At 49.5% G+C, this 20,724-nt stretch overlaps 1 protein-coding gene across 1 annotated transcript in view; it reads right to left on the bottom strand.

Moving 5' to 3' along the window:
- The window catches only part of DNAH14 (dynein axonemal heavy chain 14), a 1,270,113-nt gene that overhangs the window by 1,014,133 nt on the left and 235,256 nt on the right, over positions 1 to 20,724 (bottom strand). The window contains exon 12 of the mRNA XM_086926153.1: positions 18,048 to 18,171. Coding sequence (XP_086782279.1) covers positions 18,048 to 18,171 — 124 coding nt within the window. The remainder of the gene's footprint in view (positions 1 to 18,047; positions 18,172 to 20,724) is intronic.

The raw sequence follows: 20,724 nt of genomic DNA, 5'->3' as shown, positions 1-20,724 counted from the left end.
AATCATCCGGAAACTGGCCGCAGAGAAGGACCTCCGATTTGTCCTCATTGCATTTGAGGGAAGCCTTGGCCAGCCATTGAAATACAGAGGCTTGGCACGTCTGAGCCGTATCAGTGTTCAGGTTAGCATCATCCCAGGTGAAAAGCAGCTGCGTATCATCTGCGTACGCGATCACTTTAGCCCCCAGCTCCTCTGCCAGGTAGACTAGCGGCGTCAGGTAGATATTAAAGAGAAGGGGGCTGAGGGTAGAACCCTGTGGCACCCCTGTATCCAAATTCCTGACAGTGGAGGTACATGAGGCCATGCACACCTGTTGTGTGCGGGAGTCCAGGAAGGATTTAATCCATTGCCAGACCAGGCCCGAAATCCATACAGCAGATAGCCTATCTAGGAGCCGCTGGTCGGGCACCGTATCGAAGGCGGCAGAGAGGTCGAGTAAGATCAGGGCAGCTGTGCTGCCCCCGTCCAGACACTCTCTGATGGCCTCCGACATCTCCACCAAGGCAGTCTCCGTGCTGTAGGAAGATCTAAATCCTGACTGGGCTGGGTGGAGTGCCCCAGATTATTCCATGAAAGCCTCAAGCTGCTGGAAGACCACTTTTCACAAACTTTAGCAAGTGCAGGAAGAAGAGAGATGGGTCGATAGTTGGCCGGCCGCAGGAGGTCCAGAGTAGGTTTCTTCAGGAGGGGAGAAGTTTAGCACACTTCCATTTAGCAGGAACGTAACCCAACCGAAGGGAAAGATTAACCATGCCCACTACTGCTGGACAGACAACCTCTGCTACACCAGCTAGGACCCGCCCAGAGCAGGTTTCCGCTGGGGTGCCACACTTAAGGGCCCTCATGAGGGCCAGTACAGCCACCTCAGTAGTGGGTAAAAATGAAGAGAACGAGGCGGGTCCTACTCGAGGGTTTGAAGAGGAGTCAGAAGAAGGGGTCTCAGTGGGCCTAGAAGCAGGGCCAACACTCTTAAGCAAATGTCTGTATCAGTCTGTCAGTTTGGTGTCTAAGTGGCTGTATGGGTTGGTGAGTGGGTAAGTGAGTGGCTGCTTAGGTGATTAATTGGTTGTCTGAGTACCTGTATGAGTGTCTGTGTGAATGGGTGAGGGGGTGTTTGATGCCTGCATGGATGAGTGAATGAGTAGGGGAGTCAGTGGTTGTATGGGTAAGTGACTGCGTCTGTGAGGGGATGTATGGGTGACTGAGTGTTTGTATGGCTGTGTCGATGTGTGATTGGATGTGTCAATGGTATATGGGTGAGTGACTGCATATGCTAAAGGCAGTATAGGTGAGTGTTGGGAGTATAAGAGTGACAGTATGTCTGACAGAGATTGCGAGAAAGTGCACTTGTATCAGTGACTGTAAAGGTGAATGAGTATGTGTTAGTATATGTATGAATAAATGAGTAGGTGTGTATAACTACATGATGAGTAAGTGGCTGTGTAATTGACTATGGGTGAGTGGCTAGGTCTGTGAATAGCGCTATGGGTGACTGACAGTGTGTGAGTGGCTGTATTTGTGTCTGAGTAGATATATTAGTGGCTGTATTGGTCTGTGAGTTGATATGAATGTCTGTATAGGTGAGTGTGTGCTTGTGTCAGTGACTGTATAGGTGAGGATTTGTTAGTATCTGTATGCATAAGTCAGTAGGTGTGTTTATAACTGTATAGGTGAGTAAGTGGCTGTGTGATTGACTTTATGGATGAGTGAGTAGGTGTGTGAGTAGCTCTATGGGTGGCTGACAGTGTTTGAGAGGCTGTGTGGGTGTATGAGTAGGTAGATCAGTGGCCGTATTTGTGAGTAAGTTGGTGTATGTGTGGTTTTATGGGTGTCTGAGTGGATGTGTGTGTAGTCCTATGAATCAGTGAGTGGGTGTGTTGAGTACAGGTATGGGTGTGTCAATGGTTTTGAGAATGCTAGTATGGAAGTTGGAGTGGGTGTATGAAATTATATATTTGGGTGTGAGTGGGTGCGCCAGAGATTCTGTGGATGATGTCATCAGTGATGTAATTTGTGATGTCACGGACCATGTCATGTGATATGTGAGGTCATAAGCAGTCATTTGCGGGGGCATAAGTTATAATTAGTTATAGTTAATTCAGGTAACTATAACTGCTGAATTTCACTGGTTTTGTATGAGTGAAAACTGAGCCTAGATTTAACGTCCCTCTAACCTTTTGTTTTTTTCCATCATGATATATGTGTGTGTGTCAAGACAAGGGTACATATGCTGATGTTCTCTAACTGTCACAACTATCAACATTCTAAAACCCCCTGCGGTGGATGGACCTACAGGTAAAGAACTTTGGGGTGGGAATGAGGGGAGATAAGAGAAAGAAGAGGGCAGGAAGGAAGAAATTACAAAACGGTAACCTGTAATATTGCTAAGTGACTTGTAAGTATGTACCGCATTGGTTCATGATTCTGTGCAACAATTACCCACTGAGGTGCTGACTAATAATGGGCTCATGATGGAAAGAAGCAAAAATTAAAATGGCTGGTTATCTAATCATATGTACAGCAACTGTTAGGCTTAAATTTAAACATTTGAAAAGTATCATGAAAGATTTACTATGTGATAACATTCATATATTTTTGAGACCAAATGAGAAATGTAAACCATTATGTAACATTGTGCACCGCATGCAACACACTGGAAAATGCCACCAACATTAATAACTATCATAAGCAAGGGGAACTAGATTATGTCTTCCTCATAGTTTAAACACATCTAATGTGGCTAATGATCTTTGCAAAACACATATATAATATGCCACTTAATGGGTGCCTCAGTTTATCATGTAAACAAAACTTGTTTCCTATGGAAAAGATACTATTCTATTGCTTATAACTGATTTTTTCTTATACTACATACTCTCACCTACATTCAACCTATCCACAAATGTGGAGGGAACAGTATAATATCAACCCCTTTGCTAGTCTACAAAACAAAAATTAATACAAAAATATATTAATGTATTCATTGTTTGTTTTAAAAAAAGGCATACGCTTAACAGTACATAGGTATACAATTTCACTGTTACATCAAAATCTCATCAAAAAATACAATACGAGCATACAATAAACATTAAGAATAGATTCACATGAAAATCAGAGAGAGTACACATAAAAACCAAAAGACTGTCATTGGGTGAACACATCCGTGATTATATCATTTGAAGGCTGAGACCCGATACCATACATGAAATGAGCATTTAATGGTCCCAGTTTTCTCACAGATTGTGTTCTTTTTTTTTCAAACTGTTTATTGTACGCTCGTATTGTATTTTTTGATGAGATTTTGATGTAACAGTGAAATTGTATACCTATGTACTGTTAAGCGTATGCTCTTTTAAAACAAAAAGAAATAAATTGATATATTTTTGTATTAATATCTGTTTTGTAGTAACTAGCAAAGGGGTTGAAATTATACTGTTCCCTCCACGTTTGTGGATAGGTTGAATGTAGGTGAGAGTGTGTTGTATAAGAGAAAATTCAGTTCAAAGCACTAGAATAGTATCTTTTCCAAAGGAAACACGTTTTGCAAATGGCACCTGCCGCCGCTGGGTCCACGCACTGAAGCTTCTGACGTCCTTGAAAGATTGAAGCGGGTCCTCCTACTAGCGGACACTCTGGTGGGACTGTGCAGGGCTCCTGGGCTGTGCCGAGTGCAGGCGGCGGCTCCTCTGGGCCGCAGATACAGAGCCTGGCCAGCAATTACGACTGGGACAAAATGGAGCCCCCCGCCGCCAGGACTGCTCCGCAACGCTAGCCGCAGGTGGGAGTCTGGGCGGGGCTGTTAGCGGACGGCGGCGGCCGCGTGCTGGTACTGTTGGGCGGCTTGCGGCTGGTGGGTGCTCTGTCTAGCCCTGGAGTGAGCCCCTGGCCTGGGCAGCGGCGAGCCCGGATAAGAGAGGCTCATTGGTGCGGCTCGTCCCGTTCCGGGAGGCGGAGGCTGCTGGGACCTCGGAGGAGTGGCGGCAGGCTGAACTTGGGGGCGAGACTAGACGGCAGCGGCCGGCACTGCGGGGAGCGCAGACAGCAGTACCCAGGCAAACACAGGTCAGTGCGGGGCCACACGGATGGGGGTCCCACGACCTGGAGGTGTGCGAGGAGCGGTGGAGCGGCCTAGGTGGAGGCCGGGAAGATGCGGGCAGCCCTGGCCTGAACTGGCGACGAAGGCGGTGTGGCCCAGGGCGTAGGTAGGCCTGGAGATGCAGGCTCAGAGCTGAACAGAGCGGCGGGGGCCCCAAGGCAACTTGGCCCAGTCGAGTGAAGGGGCTGTCGTTGCCAGATCCCCTGTCGGCGACGGGGCGACAGGGAGACGCCGGGTGCGCCCAGGGGGCTCAATCTGAGATTTTACGTGAGACTGCAACATTCCTGTGCAGATACTGGCCAGCAATCTTGTGGGCATCTGGCGGCTGGCTCAGGGGACGACAGGGGTCCCCACTGCTGTACAACGGAACACAGGACATTGTTGGACGTGATTGGATCTGGCATCAGCGCTGCCGGGGTTGTGGCCCAGGTGAGAGGCTGGACGGACAGTGCGGTGCGTCGGGACACCGCATGCAGAGGAGCGCAGCATCTTGTGGGCACTGTTGGGCGCTCTGCATATCAGGTCACACCCTGGTGAGTGTCTGAAGTTTGGTCATACGGAGGAGAGTAGCGAGAGACAGCCCTGACTGGAGTGGAGATTGGGATCAGGGGCAGTAACAGACCCCTGACGCAGAAGCAGGTTAATCAGATTGACAGGTACACGGTCAACATGGGGAGGGAGGATGACCAACCAGGGGGGAGCCAGTGGAGTGAGGGGACGCATGTCGAGACGGACCCTTCGCTAAAGGACATTATGGTGGTAATCATGGAGATGCGTGGCGCCATCACGGAAATGAGGAGCACAATGGAGCCCAAACACGATTCGGTGACCGAGGAGGTCAATCTGATATGCGCAGACATGGGTAAAATGTAGGACAAAGTCGTTGATGTGGAGTGTGGGGTCGGCAGTCTACAGTCAAAAACAAAGCGGCTTGAGGAGCAGGTAGCCGCGCTCACGAAGAACAAAGCCATGGCCGCCCGCCTGGAAGATCAGGAAGGCCGGGTACGGCGAAACAACATCTGTATAGTGGGAGTGCCGGAGGGGAAGGAAGGCCCGTCCACAGACTTGTTTGTGGGAGATCTTATAACTCAGCAAGTCAAGCCAAAGTGCCTATCTAATTTTTTCTCTGTGGAAAGAGCGCACCTTGCTCTAGGAGGCAAGTCCAAGCCTGGGGCACCGCTGCGCACCATCATCGCCCGCATCCTGAACTACAGGGACCGGGATGCTATCTTGCAGGCCTCCAGGGTGACGGGGGACCTTCATCTGGACAACGTCATGATTCGTTTTTTCCCAGACTTTACACTCAACGTCCAGCGCAGCGTCTATCCTTTGAAGGGGTCAAGAGAGCACTTAGGGAACAAGGTATTAAATATAAGATGCTGTATCCGGCGCGACTCAAGATCCTGGAGGTTGAGAAGGCATTTTTCTTTGATTCCCCCACGGAGGCAAGCGACTGGATGGAGGGATGGCGGACCGTGGGCCGTTACAATGGGGCGCAACGCCCTCCACGTAGCCGTGCAGGCCAGGGGACCCAGACCAGCAACAGCCAAACTCGAGGGCCTCAGCAGGTGGCGCAGTCACCGATCAAGTGACATTGGGGGGGAGACGGACATGTGTCACTGGTGTGAAAGGCAGTATGGGAGGCGTGATACCTCAGGGGCTTTGGCTTCGTGCGAGGGGACGGACGGGAGACTCCGGAACAGTAGACTCCTCTTTGGAGGGACATTTTGGGCCTTTAAATATGATTCTGATTTTCAACCCAATGGTTTTTCCTGGGCATTGTTCTGGGGTGTAGGGGGGTTGTATTGGGGAGGGGGGCTCATTACTTGATCTTTCATGGGGTGTGAACTCCGCCATGTCTGTATGACTTCTTCTGCGGTTGCAGGCTTATGTTCCCTCACTTGGATGCTATGGGGTTAAAGGGGCGACAGGCACTCTGCATCGTTCACTGGTGGGTGGTTGGGGGCCCACCTCTCAGGGAGGCAGGGAGGGGGGTGCAGATGGGGGGAGAGGATGGGTGTTGGGGGATGGTTCATGTTTGACTCATTCTGTTTTAATCTCAAGGCATATCGCTTTCCACTCAGCCATACGCAGTGGCTCCAGGGGGATCCGGCATACTCTAGGATTCTGTACTTCAATGGGTGATCAGTCAAGGTTGCGGATTTGGTCTTGGAATGTAAACAGGTTGGGTAACAAAGTAAAGCGCACACTGATCCTGAAATATGTGAAACGCCATGGCCCGGATGTTGTTCTCCTGCAGGAGACCCAGCTGCGCAGAAACACTTGTAGAGCACTGGACAGGTTCGGGTATAAGCTGCTGGCCCATTCGGGGTTCACATCTTGCTCAGGGGGGTAGGGATTTTAGCCCGTGCGGCACTTCCACTGATTGTGACAGGCAAGTGGGTTAAGTACTCAGGCTGCTTAGTGGCGGTCGCGGTCAAGTGGGAGGGTCGCACGCTACTGTTTAGCTCCTGCTATATTTCCCCTGGGTAGCATGCCTCGACGTACACTAAGCTCGGGTCGCATTTGACGGATCTTCCGTGGGGCACTCTGATTTTGGGGGGTGATACCAATGCGGTTCTGAAATCAGATCTGGACCGTTCAGGAGAGACAGGGCCATAGGGGGAGGCGGACCTGCAAAGTTTTATATCAGCGTTAGGTCTCTGCGACGTTTGGAGAACACACCACCCCACACAACGGCAATACACTTTTTACTCTGCGCGCCATAGGTCCTTCTCCAGAATAGATCATATCCTAGCCATGGTGTACCAATTGGGAGATTTTGTAGACTCCTCCATTATGGCCAGGGGAATATCGGCTCACTCACCAGTGGGTGTCTCTCTCAAAGGGGCGGCAACCACGAGGGCCGCCTTCCCGCGTATTGACCCATGGAGCCTCAAAGACGATTCCCTTGTAGATAAGATGAGGGAGGGCTCAAAATTGTACTTTGATGAGAACCGGGGATCTGTTGATTCACAGGTCACCATATGGGAAGCTTTCAAGGCCGTTTTGAGGGGTCAAGTTCAGGCGCTAATTGGGGCACAGAAGAAGGAGGAGGCTCTCCAGGTGGCGCAGTTAGAGAGGGAGGTGGAGGTGTTGGAACGAGAGGTGGTGAGGGCCCGCCGTCGGAGCGTAGTCATGAGCTTGTCCTTAAACAGAGAGAACTCTGCTCGTTGGCAGAGGGTGAGGCGCGGGCCTACGCCTTAGCTGTACAACACCAGATTTATGACACCGGTGTTAAAAGCATGAAATTGTTAGCCTGGTTAGAAGGTAGAGATTGGGAGCGTTCATGGGTGGTGGAAGTGAGGAATGAGGCGTGACTTTTGGTGTCGGCGGGTGTTGATATGGCGGAGGAAATCGCGTCCTACTACGATGCGGTGTACACCCCGGTCCCACCCTCCGAGGGTCCCATTGTGATGCACGTCTCGGGTCGTCACTGAGGGATTCAAATACCTCTGAGTGCATATCACTCGAGACAGGGTGGAGTTCTTCACCAAAAACTTGGAGCCACATCTGGCACAGCTAGCCTTGGATGTCGCTCATTGGCGCTCCTTACCACTCACGCTGATGGGGCGCACAGCTCTCTTTAAAATGTTGGCGCTGCCGCGTCTTTTATATATACTGCAGAACACGCCTTACTCGGTCCTGGACAGGGTGTTTCGGCGCATTTCCCATGTCATGAGGACGCTGCTCTGGGACGGAGGGAATCCAAGAATTGCACTGAATAAACTAACGTGGGGAGTGTATGATGGAGGGCTGGCCCTACCGGACGTTCGGTTGTATTACTGGGCATCGCAACTCCAGGTCATTAATGACTGGGTATATGTGGCCCCCTCTGAGGCAGCCTATAGGGTAGATCGGTACGCCATGCTGGATGGTATTTGCGAACCCCTCCTTCATTCACAAAAGCCACGGAGGAATCTACCCTCACACACAGCGGTGGTGCTCCAGTGCTGGAGAGACGCCAATAAATTTCTGGGATGGAAAGGGACGGTAACGGGCAGGACACCGCTTTGGTTTGGAGATCAGCTGAAGGAGGTGAAGAGGCTCACTGGCTTCAAGGGCTGGAAGTTGATCGGGATCGAATACCTCAGGGATGTCTGGAGGGGGGGGTTCCTCAGACCCTTTGACTACCTAAAGGAGTACCAAATGCACGACTCCCAACACTACCACTACTTATGTCTCTCACACGCTCTACGCACCCATATTCCGCAGGGGACTTCTATTTTCAAGTATTCACCAATAGAGGACAGGCTTCTGCTCAACCCCATCCTAGAGAAGCCTGTGGCTACTATCTATCGTAAATTGATAAATATTATGCCTGACTCCCTGTTGTCTCTACGGGCGAGGTGGGAAGACGATATTGGCAGCCTAGAAGACGACGACTGGCAGGACGCTCTGCAGAGCCCGTGTGAAATGTCGGTGAGGGTCCGGTTCCGGCTGGTCCAATTCAAGATTTTACACAGGGTATACTATCCGCGTACACACCTGTTCTCTTGGGGCAGGTGTCTGTCTCCCTTGTGTGCGAGGGGCTGTCAGCTAGAGGGAACTTTTTATCATATCCCTGGGATTGCCCGAATGTGGTTCCCTCCTGGACCAAGGTGGCTCGCACTATGGAGATTGTAGTAGGGCAGCCGGTTCCGGTGGAGCCCAGATGGTTTTTACTAATGATCAAGGGCTCGACGGATTGGTCTAGACACACCGAGATCTGGCTGGCCTTAGCGGCTGGGGTAGCAAAACGAAACGTAGCAAGGGGCTGGTGGGCGCAGGAGGCCCCACAATGGGACCAGTGGTGACGGGATTTAGATTGGTGCCAGAGAGCGGAGGAGACAGTTTACAATACTAGGGGGTGTGTGAAGAAGTGGAGGAGGATCTGGGGCCCCTGGAGGAAGTACCGGGGCAGGCGGGGGTGGCGGCAGAGGTGTGAAATGGGGGATGCTACAATGACACAGCATGAATTGCCCTTGAATGTACCATGCACTGCTTCATGCTTCTTACTATTTGATCACTGCTATGTCTTATGCGAGTCTGTGAGCGATGTTAATAAAAAGATTTATATTATCGGCATTCAAAATGGCTAATCTTAGGACTTGGCCCTTTTTAGCTAAAGTTCCCTAAACTTTTTGCTTTCCCCCTAGACCTTTTTTCTGACATAGTGTTGCCAACTTAGATGCTTTGGACACTTTGCTACTGCTAAACAGTGTCAAAGTGCAAGTGTTCCCTGTATAAAGTGTAATAGTAATTGGTTGTCCATGATTGGTATGTTTGCCTTGCTAGTAAAGTGCCCTATGTATGCCAGGGCTGGTAATGCAAATGCTACTAGTGGGCCTGCAGCACTAATTGTGCCACCCACACAAGTAGCCCTAAAAAGGGAACTCAGGCTTACCAATGCAGTGCTTGCGGGCAGTTTGTTAAACTACCATGTTGTTCTGACATGTGCACTCACTTGCCATACCTTACCATTCCCTTTTTCTGCACATCAGACACCCCTATGGTAGGCCAAAGGTACCCCCTGGGCAGGGTGCAGTGCATGTGAAAGGTAGGACATGTACTAAGGTGTGTAGTATGTCCTAACAGTGAAATAATCTCCATTTGGTTTTTCACTATTGAAAGGCCATCATGCCCATACAATAGAATGGGGAGGTTGTGTAATATGTTTTTCCGCCTATCTTCCTAAAGGCTTAAGACGGAAAGGTGAAGTTTAGTATGCCTGAACTCACAATGTAATAGCACATCTTTTTATGAAGATGGTTTTTGCATTGTGTGTTTATAAGCCTCTTTTTTAGAAGTTCAATTCAATTCAATTCAATTAATTTATATAGCGCGCTACATACCCAGAGGGTCTCAAGGCGCTTGGAGAAGGGTGGGGAATTACTGGTCGAATATCCAGGTTTTAAGTTGCTTTCTGAATGCTAGGTGATTCTGAGTGAGGCGAAGGTGAATGGGAAGTGAGTTCCAGGTTTTAGCCGCCAGGTAGGAGAAGGATCTTCCTCTCATGGTGGTTTTGTTGATGCGAGGTACAGCAGCAAGGGCTTGGTTGGAGGAGCGTAGCTGGCGGGAGGGGGTGTAGAAGGAAAGTCGTGTGTTGAGGCAATCAGGTCCAAGTTCATAGAGTGCTTTGTGTGCGTGGGTTAGGAGGCGGAATGTTATCCTCCTATTGACGGGGAGCCAGTGGAGGTTTTTCAAGTGACCAGAAATGTGGTCGTTACGCGGGATGTCTAGTATGAGTCTGGCTGATGCGTTCTGGATGCGTTGGAGTTTTTTCAGAAGTTTTGTGGTGGTACCGACGTATAGGGTGTTTCCGTATTCCAGGCGGCTTGTAACTAGTGCGTGGGTGACCGTTTTTCTAGTTTTGGTGGGGATCCAGCAAAATGTTTTTTTGAGCATGCGAAGAATGTTGAAGCAAGATGATGAAATTACGTTGACTTGTCTAGTCATCGAGAGTGAGGAGTCTAGAATGACGCCCAGGTTCCGTGCTGATGGTATGGGTATCGCCCCCAAATTTAATCCCGGCAATAAGAGGGTGCTGCCGAATTTGCAGCGCCAGTGGCTCTATATAGAGTGCGAAGAGGAGGGGAGAGAGGGACATCCCTGCCTTGTTCCTCTGTTTATGGGAAATCGGGACGATGTCTGTCCGTTCACACGGACCGTCGCCTGAGGTAGGCGGTAACAGTTAAGTATGTGTGTCGTAATTTGTCCCCAAAGCCGAATGAAGACAGGACTTGCTCCAGGTAGGGCCAGTGCACCCTGTCAAAGGCCTTCTCTGCGTCAATAGCCAGGAGCATATACTTCCCTGGAGTGTGAGAAGCCTTCACATTAAAGTGTAATACCCTTTTAGTGTTATCGCTGGTCTGTCTCTGCAATATGAACCCTGCCTGATCCGGTTCAATAAGCTGGGGCATGTAGGGCATTAGGCGAGTCGCTAATATTCTCATATAGCGCTTTATATCAATATTTAGAAGGGAGATGGGCCTATAGGCGCTACAAAGCATCTTGTCTTTCCCAGGCTTAGGAATTACAGAGGCCTCCAACATTTCGCCGGGCATGGCCCCCGTTTGAGCAAAGGTATTGAAATGCTCTCGCAAAAGTGGGGCAAGTTGACCTCAAAGGGTTTTATAAAAGGCTGCCGAGTAGCCATCGGGCCCCGGGGATTTACAAAGTCTGAGGCTGGAGATAGCCTCGATTACCTCCTCAGTCCCTATATCCCTATCAAGGTGTTCGGCCTGTGCTTGAGAAAGTGAGGGTTTCTGCACGGTCTCTAGGTAGGCAAGCCCGTGAAATGCTTTAAGAGAGTCGCTCGAATATAAATCCGCATAGAAGTCTCAGAAAACTTCCGCTATATCTGCGTTTTCCGATTGAAGCTCACCCCCAGGGTCTCGAATGGCCTGTACACCCTGGCGTTGTTTCGCTTCCCGCAGTTTGTGAGCCAGGAGGAGGCCACATCTATTGCCCTCCGTGTAATAAGAATGGCGGAGACGAAGAGCCGAGCATTCGACCTTGCCTGGTCTAGTGCTGCCAGTTATTTCCTTTATATACAGAGCTGGCGCCAGGCCGGAGCCGCTCCTGTGCGTTGGTGCATTTGCTCCAATTCCGCTACCCGCCGGGTTAGTTCAGCTCTTTTTTTGCTGCGCTCTTCATTATTGGCCGCAGAAATGGCGATAAATTCCCCTGGCAGGACAGCTTTGAGGGCAGACCACTGCGTTGCCAAAGAAGTGTCTGGATTAGCATTGTGGGTCAAGTAATTTGTGATGGCTGTCTTGATTTGAGTGACCATAGACCCATGATGTAGTAGTGTGTCGCTGCGGCTGCCTGACATGTGGGAAGTGATAGGTGGCCACAACCGGGGAATGATTAGAGAGGGATGCGGTGAGGATCTCAGTGTCTATTGCAAGTGCCTGTAAGGAGATAATCCAATCTGGCATATGTTTTATGTGCCCCTGAGTAGTACGTATACGCCTGAGTATGAGGGTGAAAGTGGCGCAAAGCCGATCCAGGTCGGTTTGGGAGAGAGCTCCGACTTTGGTTGTGCGCTGACAAGAGCGGTCAGTGACGTTATCGAAGACCATGTTTAAGTGCCCCCCTAATAGCAGGTATCGTTCAGAATTATCTGTCGCCTCTGTGAGTGCTGTGTGAAGAAATCTCTCTTGACCTTCATTGGGGACATAAATGGAACCCACTATGAGGGGAATCCCGGCCACCTGAAACCGGTATGTGAGTAACAGGCCTTTAATCTCCAGCTCCTTCTGGAGGACCCTACCTTGGAAAGAGCGAGAGACAAGTATAGCAACCCCGGCCGATTTAGTGGAATGAGAAGAAAATAGTTGCGTGGGGAATGCCCAGGACCTCAATCTGTGATGATCTTTAGGGACAAGGTGGGTCTCCTTCAAGAGGCAGATATCGGCCTGTACATGTTCTAGACAGTGGAGGACCGCCCTGCGTTTGACCGGGTTGTTGAGACCTCGGACATTGAGGGTGAGAATTTTAAGCGATGTTGGGGTCATGGGACATGTAGAGGGAGAACTGGCTAGGATAAGGTCCGGAAGGGCCTCTCAAGAACTCCTGGTTATCTGAAAGGGGATGGAAGGTGGACGAGGGGAACAACACTCAAAAAGAAACCCCACAAACCCTGCACCAAATAAACCCCCCCAACCCGAAAACACCCTGAGCATGAACAGTTCAGAAGTATGGTCCATCGTCCCAAGAGGACTAGTATAACATCCAGTTGGGTTCCATGGTGTGACCAATGGGAAAGGAAGCTTTCCCCCTGTCCCCACCCCCAATCAGCAAGGAAGCAATAGGATGTTTCAAAAAAGTGTAGTAGGTTCAGGCCCCTCATTTGTCCTCAGAGCCCTCTCCTGCGAGGGCCTATGTAGCTGCCGCCAGTGCTTCCTGTTGGCTATGGGCAATTTCCAAGGTGGGCGATCTTCGAGGGCGCCGTCTTCTGCCCTGACGTTGCCATCCTGATGGAGAGATCTCTGGCCTGGATCCCGGCCCATCGGTCTCCTCTTCCTCACTCGGTGGGGCCAACCCCAGCAGTCGGCATGCGTCCATTAAAGAGCGCAGCTGGTGGAGTTGACTGTTGTATTTGAAAATGAGGCGAAATGGGTGCCCCCAGGAGTACGAGATTCCCTGTTGCCGCAAGTGGTCAGTCACTGGACGGAACTGCTGTCTTCGCTGTAGGGTGATCAGTGTTAGGTCTTGATACTGGCCTGGGGAATGACCTTGAAAAGAGATAGGTTGGAGGGTCCGTGCTTTAGAGATGATAGATTCTTTGGTCTTGAAATCTTGAACGCACACCGGGATGTCCGCCGGTGATGTGTTGGGACTGCGGGGTGGACCCACTCTGTGTGCTCTGTCCAAGAGGTTGTAGGACGTTTCAACGCATGCTTTTACCACGCATGCCTTTACAATGCAGGTTTTACAATGCAAGTCGTTACAATGACTTGCGTTGGGGGGAGCTGAATAGTGGAATAGTTTAATTTTCTATTCCAACTCCAGTCCCTGTGGATAGTAGGGAAGGTGTTGGATAGAAAATTAAACTATTCCCTATCCAAAATCGCCCTCCAGGGAAAGTCGTTGTAACAACTTTCGTTGTAATTCCTGCGTTGTAATGGTAGTGCGTGGTAAAAGTTTCATTGTAAATGATGTTCCCCATCAAGGACGATGTCTGCCTCGCAGGAATTACCAAGTATGTGCTGGAAGAGGCCAATTGTGAAGGCAAAGAGGTCCCGGGTGTCGTCTGTCAACCTCACTCCCCGAATTCGGATGTTATGTCTACGGGAGCGTTTTTCTAAGACTTCCAAATGCATTTGCATGTTCACGTTCTGTTCTTGCAACCATAGGACTTCTTGCTGAAGAGTCGTCAAGTCTGTGACTGTGGAATCGCTATTCTGTTCGAGTGCAGCCACTCGTTCACCGACTTCGTCAACATCCCGGCGTATATATTTGAGTTCCGTGGCAAATTCGGTTTTCACTGATTGTATATCTTCCCTGAGAGTGAGGAAGAGTGATTCTATGAAGGCCTTCATGATGGGCTCATCCCCGGTCGCCGCGGGGTGCTTCGCCGTCTCCGTTTCCTGAGCCATGTTAGCCATGTCAGTGGTGTGCTGTGGGCGACCAAAGATGTCTTTCTGGGGTTTCGGTTTGTTGGTCCTGGCTTTGGAAATGCTATCTCAATCCCCCGAGCACCAAATGAAGCAGTATCAGAGGGTGGGGAGACTCCGGTGTGGGTGGGGGGCGCAGGTCCTCCAAACGGCAGCTGTCATCTACCTGGGAGAGTCAGTGCTGACAAAGACAAAGATGTGTGGGCCCGGCCTATCACAGCAGCACTGATGGCTGGAATCCAGTGAAAGGGCGACTCCCGGAGTTGGTATTGTGTGTATTGTTCCGTCAAAGATGGCCACCGGGAGAACTCCGAGCCCACACGTGGAGGCAAAGGCCAAATACTCCTCGTTCAACGAGGTGCAAGCCAGGATGTTCCCATGGAGAGCCCTGTGATTAGGGTGTTGGGCCACTCACCGAGTGCGCCAGGACCCCCCTCCCTGGAGGCAGCCCCCAAGCCGCCCCTCCGGTGAGCAGTATGTCCAGCAGAGCCGCGTGGTCAGGAGAGAGATAAGAGGCTAGGTGCAGGGGAGTGCCGCTCGCGATGGGTCACCCCGAGCCCATCCCGTCTCCCAGCACCAGATATCAGTAGTATCGGGGTCCAGCGGCTTCTCTCAACGTGTCCGCAATAAGGGCGCAATTTGGGTCTTCTTCCGACCCTCAAGTCACCACCAGTTAGGAACACGGACCTGCCATCAGTTCCCGCTGAGCACTCAATCGGGCACTGCGTTGTTTCTCAAGGCCTCTCCTGCACCCCCCCGCCAGAGGGTCCCAGGGCATGGTCCCGAGCCGGGCCCCCAGTCGTCCCAGTACGGCAGGCGAATGACCCAACCCTCGTCCACTGTTCTCCCGGCTGCAGTCCCACATCTCTCTCCAGGCCTCAGGAGGACTACCCGGCTAGTGCTGGCGCCCTGGAGCAGATACTCCCAGGCCCGGAAGCAGGACGCGGTCTCAACTGTCCCCCCAGCTGGCATGTGTCAGGAGGGGTCGTGTCAGCTCTCTGAACCAGTGCGAGGGGACTGAAATAGGTGCAGGCCCGCCCTGGGATGCCGCGGCCTCACCTGCTGCACCACCGCGTAGTGTAGTGTTTTGCCGGGTACTCTGCCCAACGTGGGCAGGGGAACTGCACGGCCCAGCCAGATGCTAGAAACCGGGCCACAGCAGCACTCAACCCGCGCCCCTGTGCGAGCTCTTGAGCGGGCCCCCCAGCCTTTCCAATCCGGCAGGCGAGTGATCCAGTCCCAGTCCGCTGTCCTCCCGGTTGCAGGTCGACTACCCTCTCTAGGCCTCAGAAGGTCTTCCCTGTTGTGCTGGCGCCATGGAGCAGCCACTCCCAGGCCCGGAACCAGGAAGTGGTCCTCAGATGACCCCCCAGCTGGCATGGGGTGGAGAGGGCACAGGGGGGCTCGTGTCGGCTCGGCGAATCAGCGCGGGGGCAGTAACAATTGCAGGCCCATTCCGGGACGCCGCGGCCTCGCCTGCTGCCTCGCCGCGTAGTGTGGGGCTGTGTCCGGTACGCCGTCTACCGTGGGTCGTGTATCTGCGCGGCCCAGTCGGATGTTGGGAACCGGGCCGCAGCAGCACTCGACCCGCGCCCCGGGGCGAGCACGGCAGCCGGTTGTTCCTCTGTGGCTTCCTCTTCCTTGCGGCCTCCAGGGACGGCGCCCACTCTGGGTGTCGACGCCGGCGCCGGGCACCTGTTGTGTGGCCCACCGGCTGCCAAACCGGTATCTCTGTGGTCAGGAGGGGAGGTGCTGGCCTCGACGGTCCGTAATGCGGAGCGCCGCGTTGTCTCTCGAACTCAGAGAGGCAGGGGCTGCCTCCCTGCCGTTCCTCGTTGCTGAACGCAGCCGCTCTCTCCGCCGGGACACAGGGCACCTAATGGTTCCGTAGGGCCCCCCGCCGCAATATCAGCGAAACTCGGGCTATCAAATACCCCAAAAGGGCCGTGCTGTGCCGGTTCAGGAGGCGGCAGGCAGGAGCTAAGGAGAACACGTCCTACTACGCCGCCATCTTGGCCACGCCCCCACAGTAGACTGTTTAGAAGTGCTTGTTAATATCGCCAGAGCTTACAAGTGCTGGCTGGCCTAACAACCGGCCAGAAGGAATATTACAAATACGCATTTGTTGGATTTATATTGTGCGGTCTTATTGTATACCTTTTTACATAAAGTTTATACTTGTTTTTATAAAACTTGTGTGGAGTCTATTTGTGGTGTCATCATTGGGTTTCTGTGAGCATGGTTGCAAATACTTTACACGTTTGCTTTGAAGATAAGCCTGGCAGCTCGTGACAAGCTACCAAGGGGGTGAGCGGCCTATCTCAAGAGGTGACCTTCCTTTCCCAGACATAGAACAGCGGGTCCCTATTTGGACTAAGTTACCTACCAAAGCCAACCAGGGATCCCGGGACTAACACTAATGATTTGTTACATGAAGATTTCACCCTATAAACACTTTATTTCCTTCAGTCTCACAATTGGGAAAGTGCTGCACTTAAATATTAACATTGCTTTTCATCTACGAGATGTGTCCCTTTGAACTGTTTACTGACTCCAATACAGCTCGCAGAGATATGGATCTGTGATCACCTGCCTTGTAAAGGGACCATGTGTTAAGTGCTTGGCTTTAAATACCTAGTGACATTACGAATATTGGTCAAGAGTTGTGAGCATGCACTTTTGGACTGACGATGTTCACCTTCACACAGGTATGTATAATACCCTATAACTTTCGTAGAATGTTTTAACTTTTTGTTTGAAAAATACATACATTTCAGAACACCATGCTGGGTACAATAGTATTTTTCATCTGTCTGCTTTGTATTTCTTTAAGGTTTTTTCACTGTGTATCCACTTATATTAAGCTCAATTTTCTCCTAATTGGATAATCGCATGTTTAGAAAAACACATATTTATGAGTCATTTACAATCTGAAAAGCAAGAAAGGGTGACACATGTTGGCCGAGTCTACACCACTTTGAACATCTGGAGCAAATTATTTATGTATGTATGTATGTGTCTTGTAAAGCGCACTGCTGCCCTGAGGCGTCGTGGAGCTGTAGACCAATGGGGAGCCCATCCTGGCTATCCCTGTGAGATGGTCCCTACTGGGTATCTCCAAGGTGAAACCAGGCATCCCCGGTGAATGTCGGGGGCCGTTGTAGAGATGAGGCAAGCTAATGCCCAGAGTTGCCGAGTGTGGTCCCTGGTTAGAGTAGGCACCGAGGTGAGAATTATCGAGTCCGCTGACCCTGGTCCACGATCCTGCCGCTTCGGGAATTGAACCCTGGTTCCGGGCCGTTCTCTGCTTACGGGTCTGCCGCCTCTAACCAGTGAGCCACTCCACTCCACTTATCAAGATATCGTATCATGACTACAAAGAACTGGGGACTTTGATCTATTGTTAGATAATATAATTTTAGAACACAACAATAATTACAATATCTTTGATATCAAGAGAATTCTGCTGAAAAATTATTCTGACCTTTTAAGCGTCTTAATACATTAGATTATTCTTTCTTTAAAAAGTGCATCCTACTCTACTGTCCACTGATTACTAAATTAAAAATTAAAATTAAAATTAAAATTAAAAATTACCAGCCACTGAACTGCATGTTACTTTATTATTTCCAAAGTAGACCCTTTTTACGTTTTTTTTTTATTAGTTAAGGTAGTTTAGATTTGTTATCAAATAACGGTCAGCCTTCTCTCAGAATAAACCAGATCATATGAAATCCTATAACTAACTGAGGAATCATTATTTTCTAATGGGAAAGAAACCTAGAAGTAGTGCTACAGACAAATGCACATAGACGGGTAATAGGTATGCACTCATGCGGTCGACTTACCTTATTAATGTCCTCTTCTGTAATTCTTTTTTGTTTCTGTACTTTAACTTCACTTTGTGTTTCATCTACAGCTTTTGGTGAATCCAATGTAGTATAATGTTGGGAGTCTTCCACATAAATGTCACTGTTAACGACATGATAGAGCTTATCAATAGGAAACTGTATCTCCATCATACACACTCAACACTAAGGGCCTGATACACAAACTGCATTTTGTAGTAGATAAAGGAGTACTACAGTGGTACCACTTACAACAAAATGCAATTCACAAACCTAAAAGGGGAAATCTCCTTCTCTCCTATTTTGTCCATGGGGAGATCTCCACACATTACGACCTGATTACGACTTTGATGGTCGCCACTGGGTCCGCCTTACCACCACATTGCAAAAAAATGGTTGGCGCCCGCCATATTAAGAGTTTCATCCTGTCTGGCAGGCTTTTGTTGGCGTTCCCACAGCAGTGTCTCTAAAAAATAGGCCCGCAATGGGAACGCCAAAAACAGTTCCTGCATGGCATGGACTGAATGGTCCATGCCATGCAGGAACTGGTGTGCATGCACACAGGGGGCACATCTTGTGCCCCCCTGTGTGCATCCACAGTGTGCAGGTGCACCGGGGGCCCTGCAGTGCCCCCTTTGTTTTCTCTCCACCAGACTGTACATGGAGGAGGTAGTGCCATGAAAATCCAATGGAAAGGAAACTCCTAATATGCTTGACGGGACTGCGGCACCAAGCATTTGGATTTCTCTACACTGCCTCAAGACCGCCAGGTAATGGTGGTTTCCCTGGTAGCTGCGGCGGGCAGTGATGGTCCAACAACCCGAGTCATAATCGGGTGGTCCGAAGACCACCAAGCACCCGGGAGTCTGGTGGTCCCTGTACTGCCAGACTCATAATCGGGGCTTTTGTGGGAGGGATCAGGGAATGGTGGGAAAATGGGGAATATCTACTACAAAATGGGAGGGGTTTAGGGAGGATTAAGGTGGGGGCTTAGAAAGTGGCAAGGAGAGGTTTAGTGAGGGACATGCTATGATAACCAACACCACAAACTACACTTCTACATTGACTACTGTCTAAAAAGTCACAAAACAGTGGCAATCGTACTGTAGCCCAGCCTAAGCCTAGCACCACATAGACCACTCACAGGTACTGCAACACACTCCCAAAGAAAAGAAACAAGACGGACTAAAAGAAAATACCTCATAGAAAATAATCTTATATTAATTAAATATTTTGACTTTAATATTAAATGTGTATATATATTAAAAATAAAATTGTATATAATGTAAACAATTATTAATTGACTTATTTATTTAAAATAATAATTAAATTAGTCCTTTACACTTTTACTAAAATAAAATATAAGTTATTTAATGTATTTAAACACATACATTTTGATAACATGTCTTAAATATGAATGAAACATTAATGTACTAGTGCAGTTGTGATATCTTTTTTTACATTATGTTTGAAAGCAATAATGATAACATCAATGTATATTTTAATTATTTAAATATTCAATAGAGTTGTAATGAATAAATGTGCTGTAACATTTTACTATATTAGTTCTAGGGCATAATTTACACATTTATTTTACATTCAAATATTTTTATACCTAATAAATAAATTAGTAAATCTTGTTAATGTTACTAGAAATCTCTGAACCAGTTGCATAGATTTCTGCATACATGTGAAAAGTTATTGGTAGGAATGCTACACTCATGAATCTACTCTTAGATGTCCCTACCCCGTGGTTTCGGTCGGTGGAGACATGCAAGTCTACACATAAGGGCCGATTACGATATCAGCCCGACACCCTCTCAGAATCGTGACTTACCCACTCGCGGACGGTGGTATCACCTACTCGATTACGATGCGACTTAACACTGTTCGCTCTGAGTCCCATTGTTACCTATGGGAGCTCATGTTACACCCGACAACACAGGATCCTATGGGGAAATGGAGGGTCTGTGTAAAACCCTGCACCCTGTTGCAGCACCCCATTGTGCCTGCCACACAGTGCAGGCACAATGGGGTGCAGAGTGGGGTTAGGTACCAGCTCGACCACCAACCGTATACCGCGGAGGCAAGGGTGCCCTGCTAGGGGCCCCAAAAGGTGCTTTCTGACAGTCTTTTCGTGTCAGACAGGCCGACTCAGAAAGGCTGTTGGAATTCGACATCGTAATCGGTCGATCAGAAACGCTGTCTATAGAGGTGCATGATGCGGTTCCAAACACAAACACTCTGTGAGCCACTCAGAACCAATTCGGAACAACCGACCCGTTTATGTTCTGATGGTGAACATTGTAATCGGTCGGTCGGAATGTAGACTGACCAAGTCCGTCGGAAGGGTTCCGACATGGTCGAGGAGATTCCGACTGTTAGGAGGAGGCTTTCCGCCTGACAACGTAATCGGCCTCTTAGATGTAAATAAATACTTGTAAATGGGCGAATAGCAGAAAATGTGACGATTTCTACTTTTTTTTAAGAGTAAATTTACACATCATGTAAATCTAGGTGTAAATTTACCCTGTGAATATTTTCCAATATTTTATTGCAAGTAGATCATATGGGAAAACCCCTTTCTCAGGGCACTTTTGGTATTGAAAATGAAAATGAAAACAAAACAAGGGGCACCAGAACTTTTATTCAAACTGGAAAGAAGTCGATTCACACA

This window comes from Lissotriton vulgaris, chromosome 6, assembly GCF_964263255.1.
Source record: "Lissotriton vulgaris chromosome 6, aLisVul1.2, whole genome shotgun sequence".
Lineage (NCBI taxonomy): Eukaryota > Metazoa > Chordata > Amphibia > Caudata > Salamandridae > Lissotriton > Lissotriton vulgaris.
Note: the sequence above shows the minus strand (reverse complement) of the source record. Positions and strands in the feature narration are given on the sequence as shown.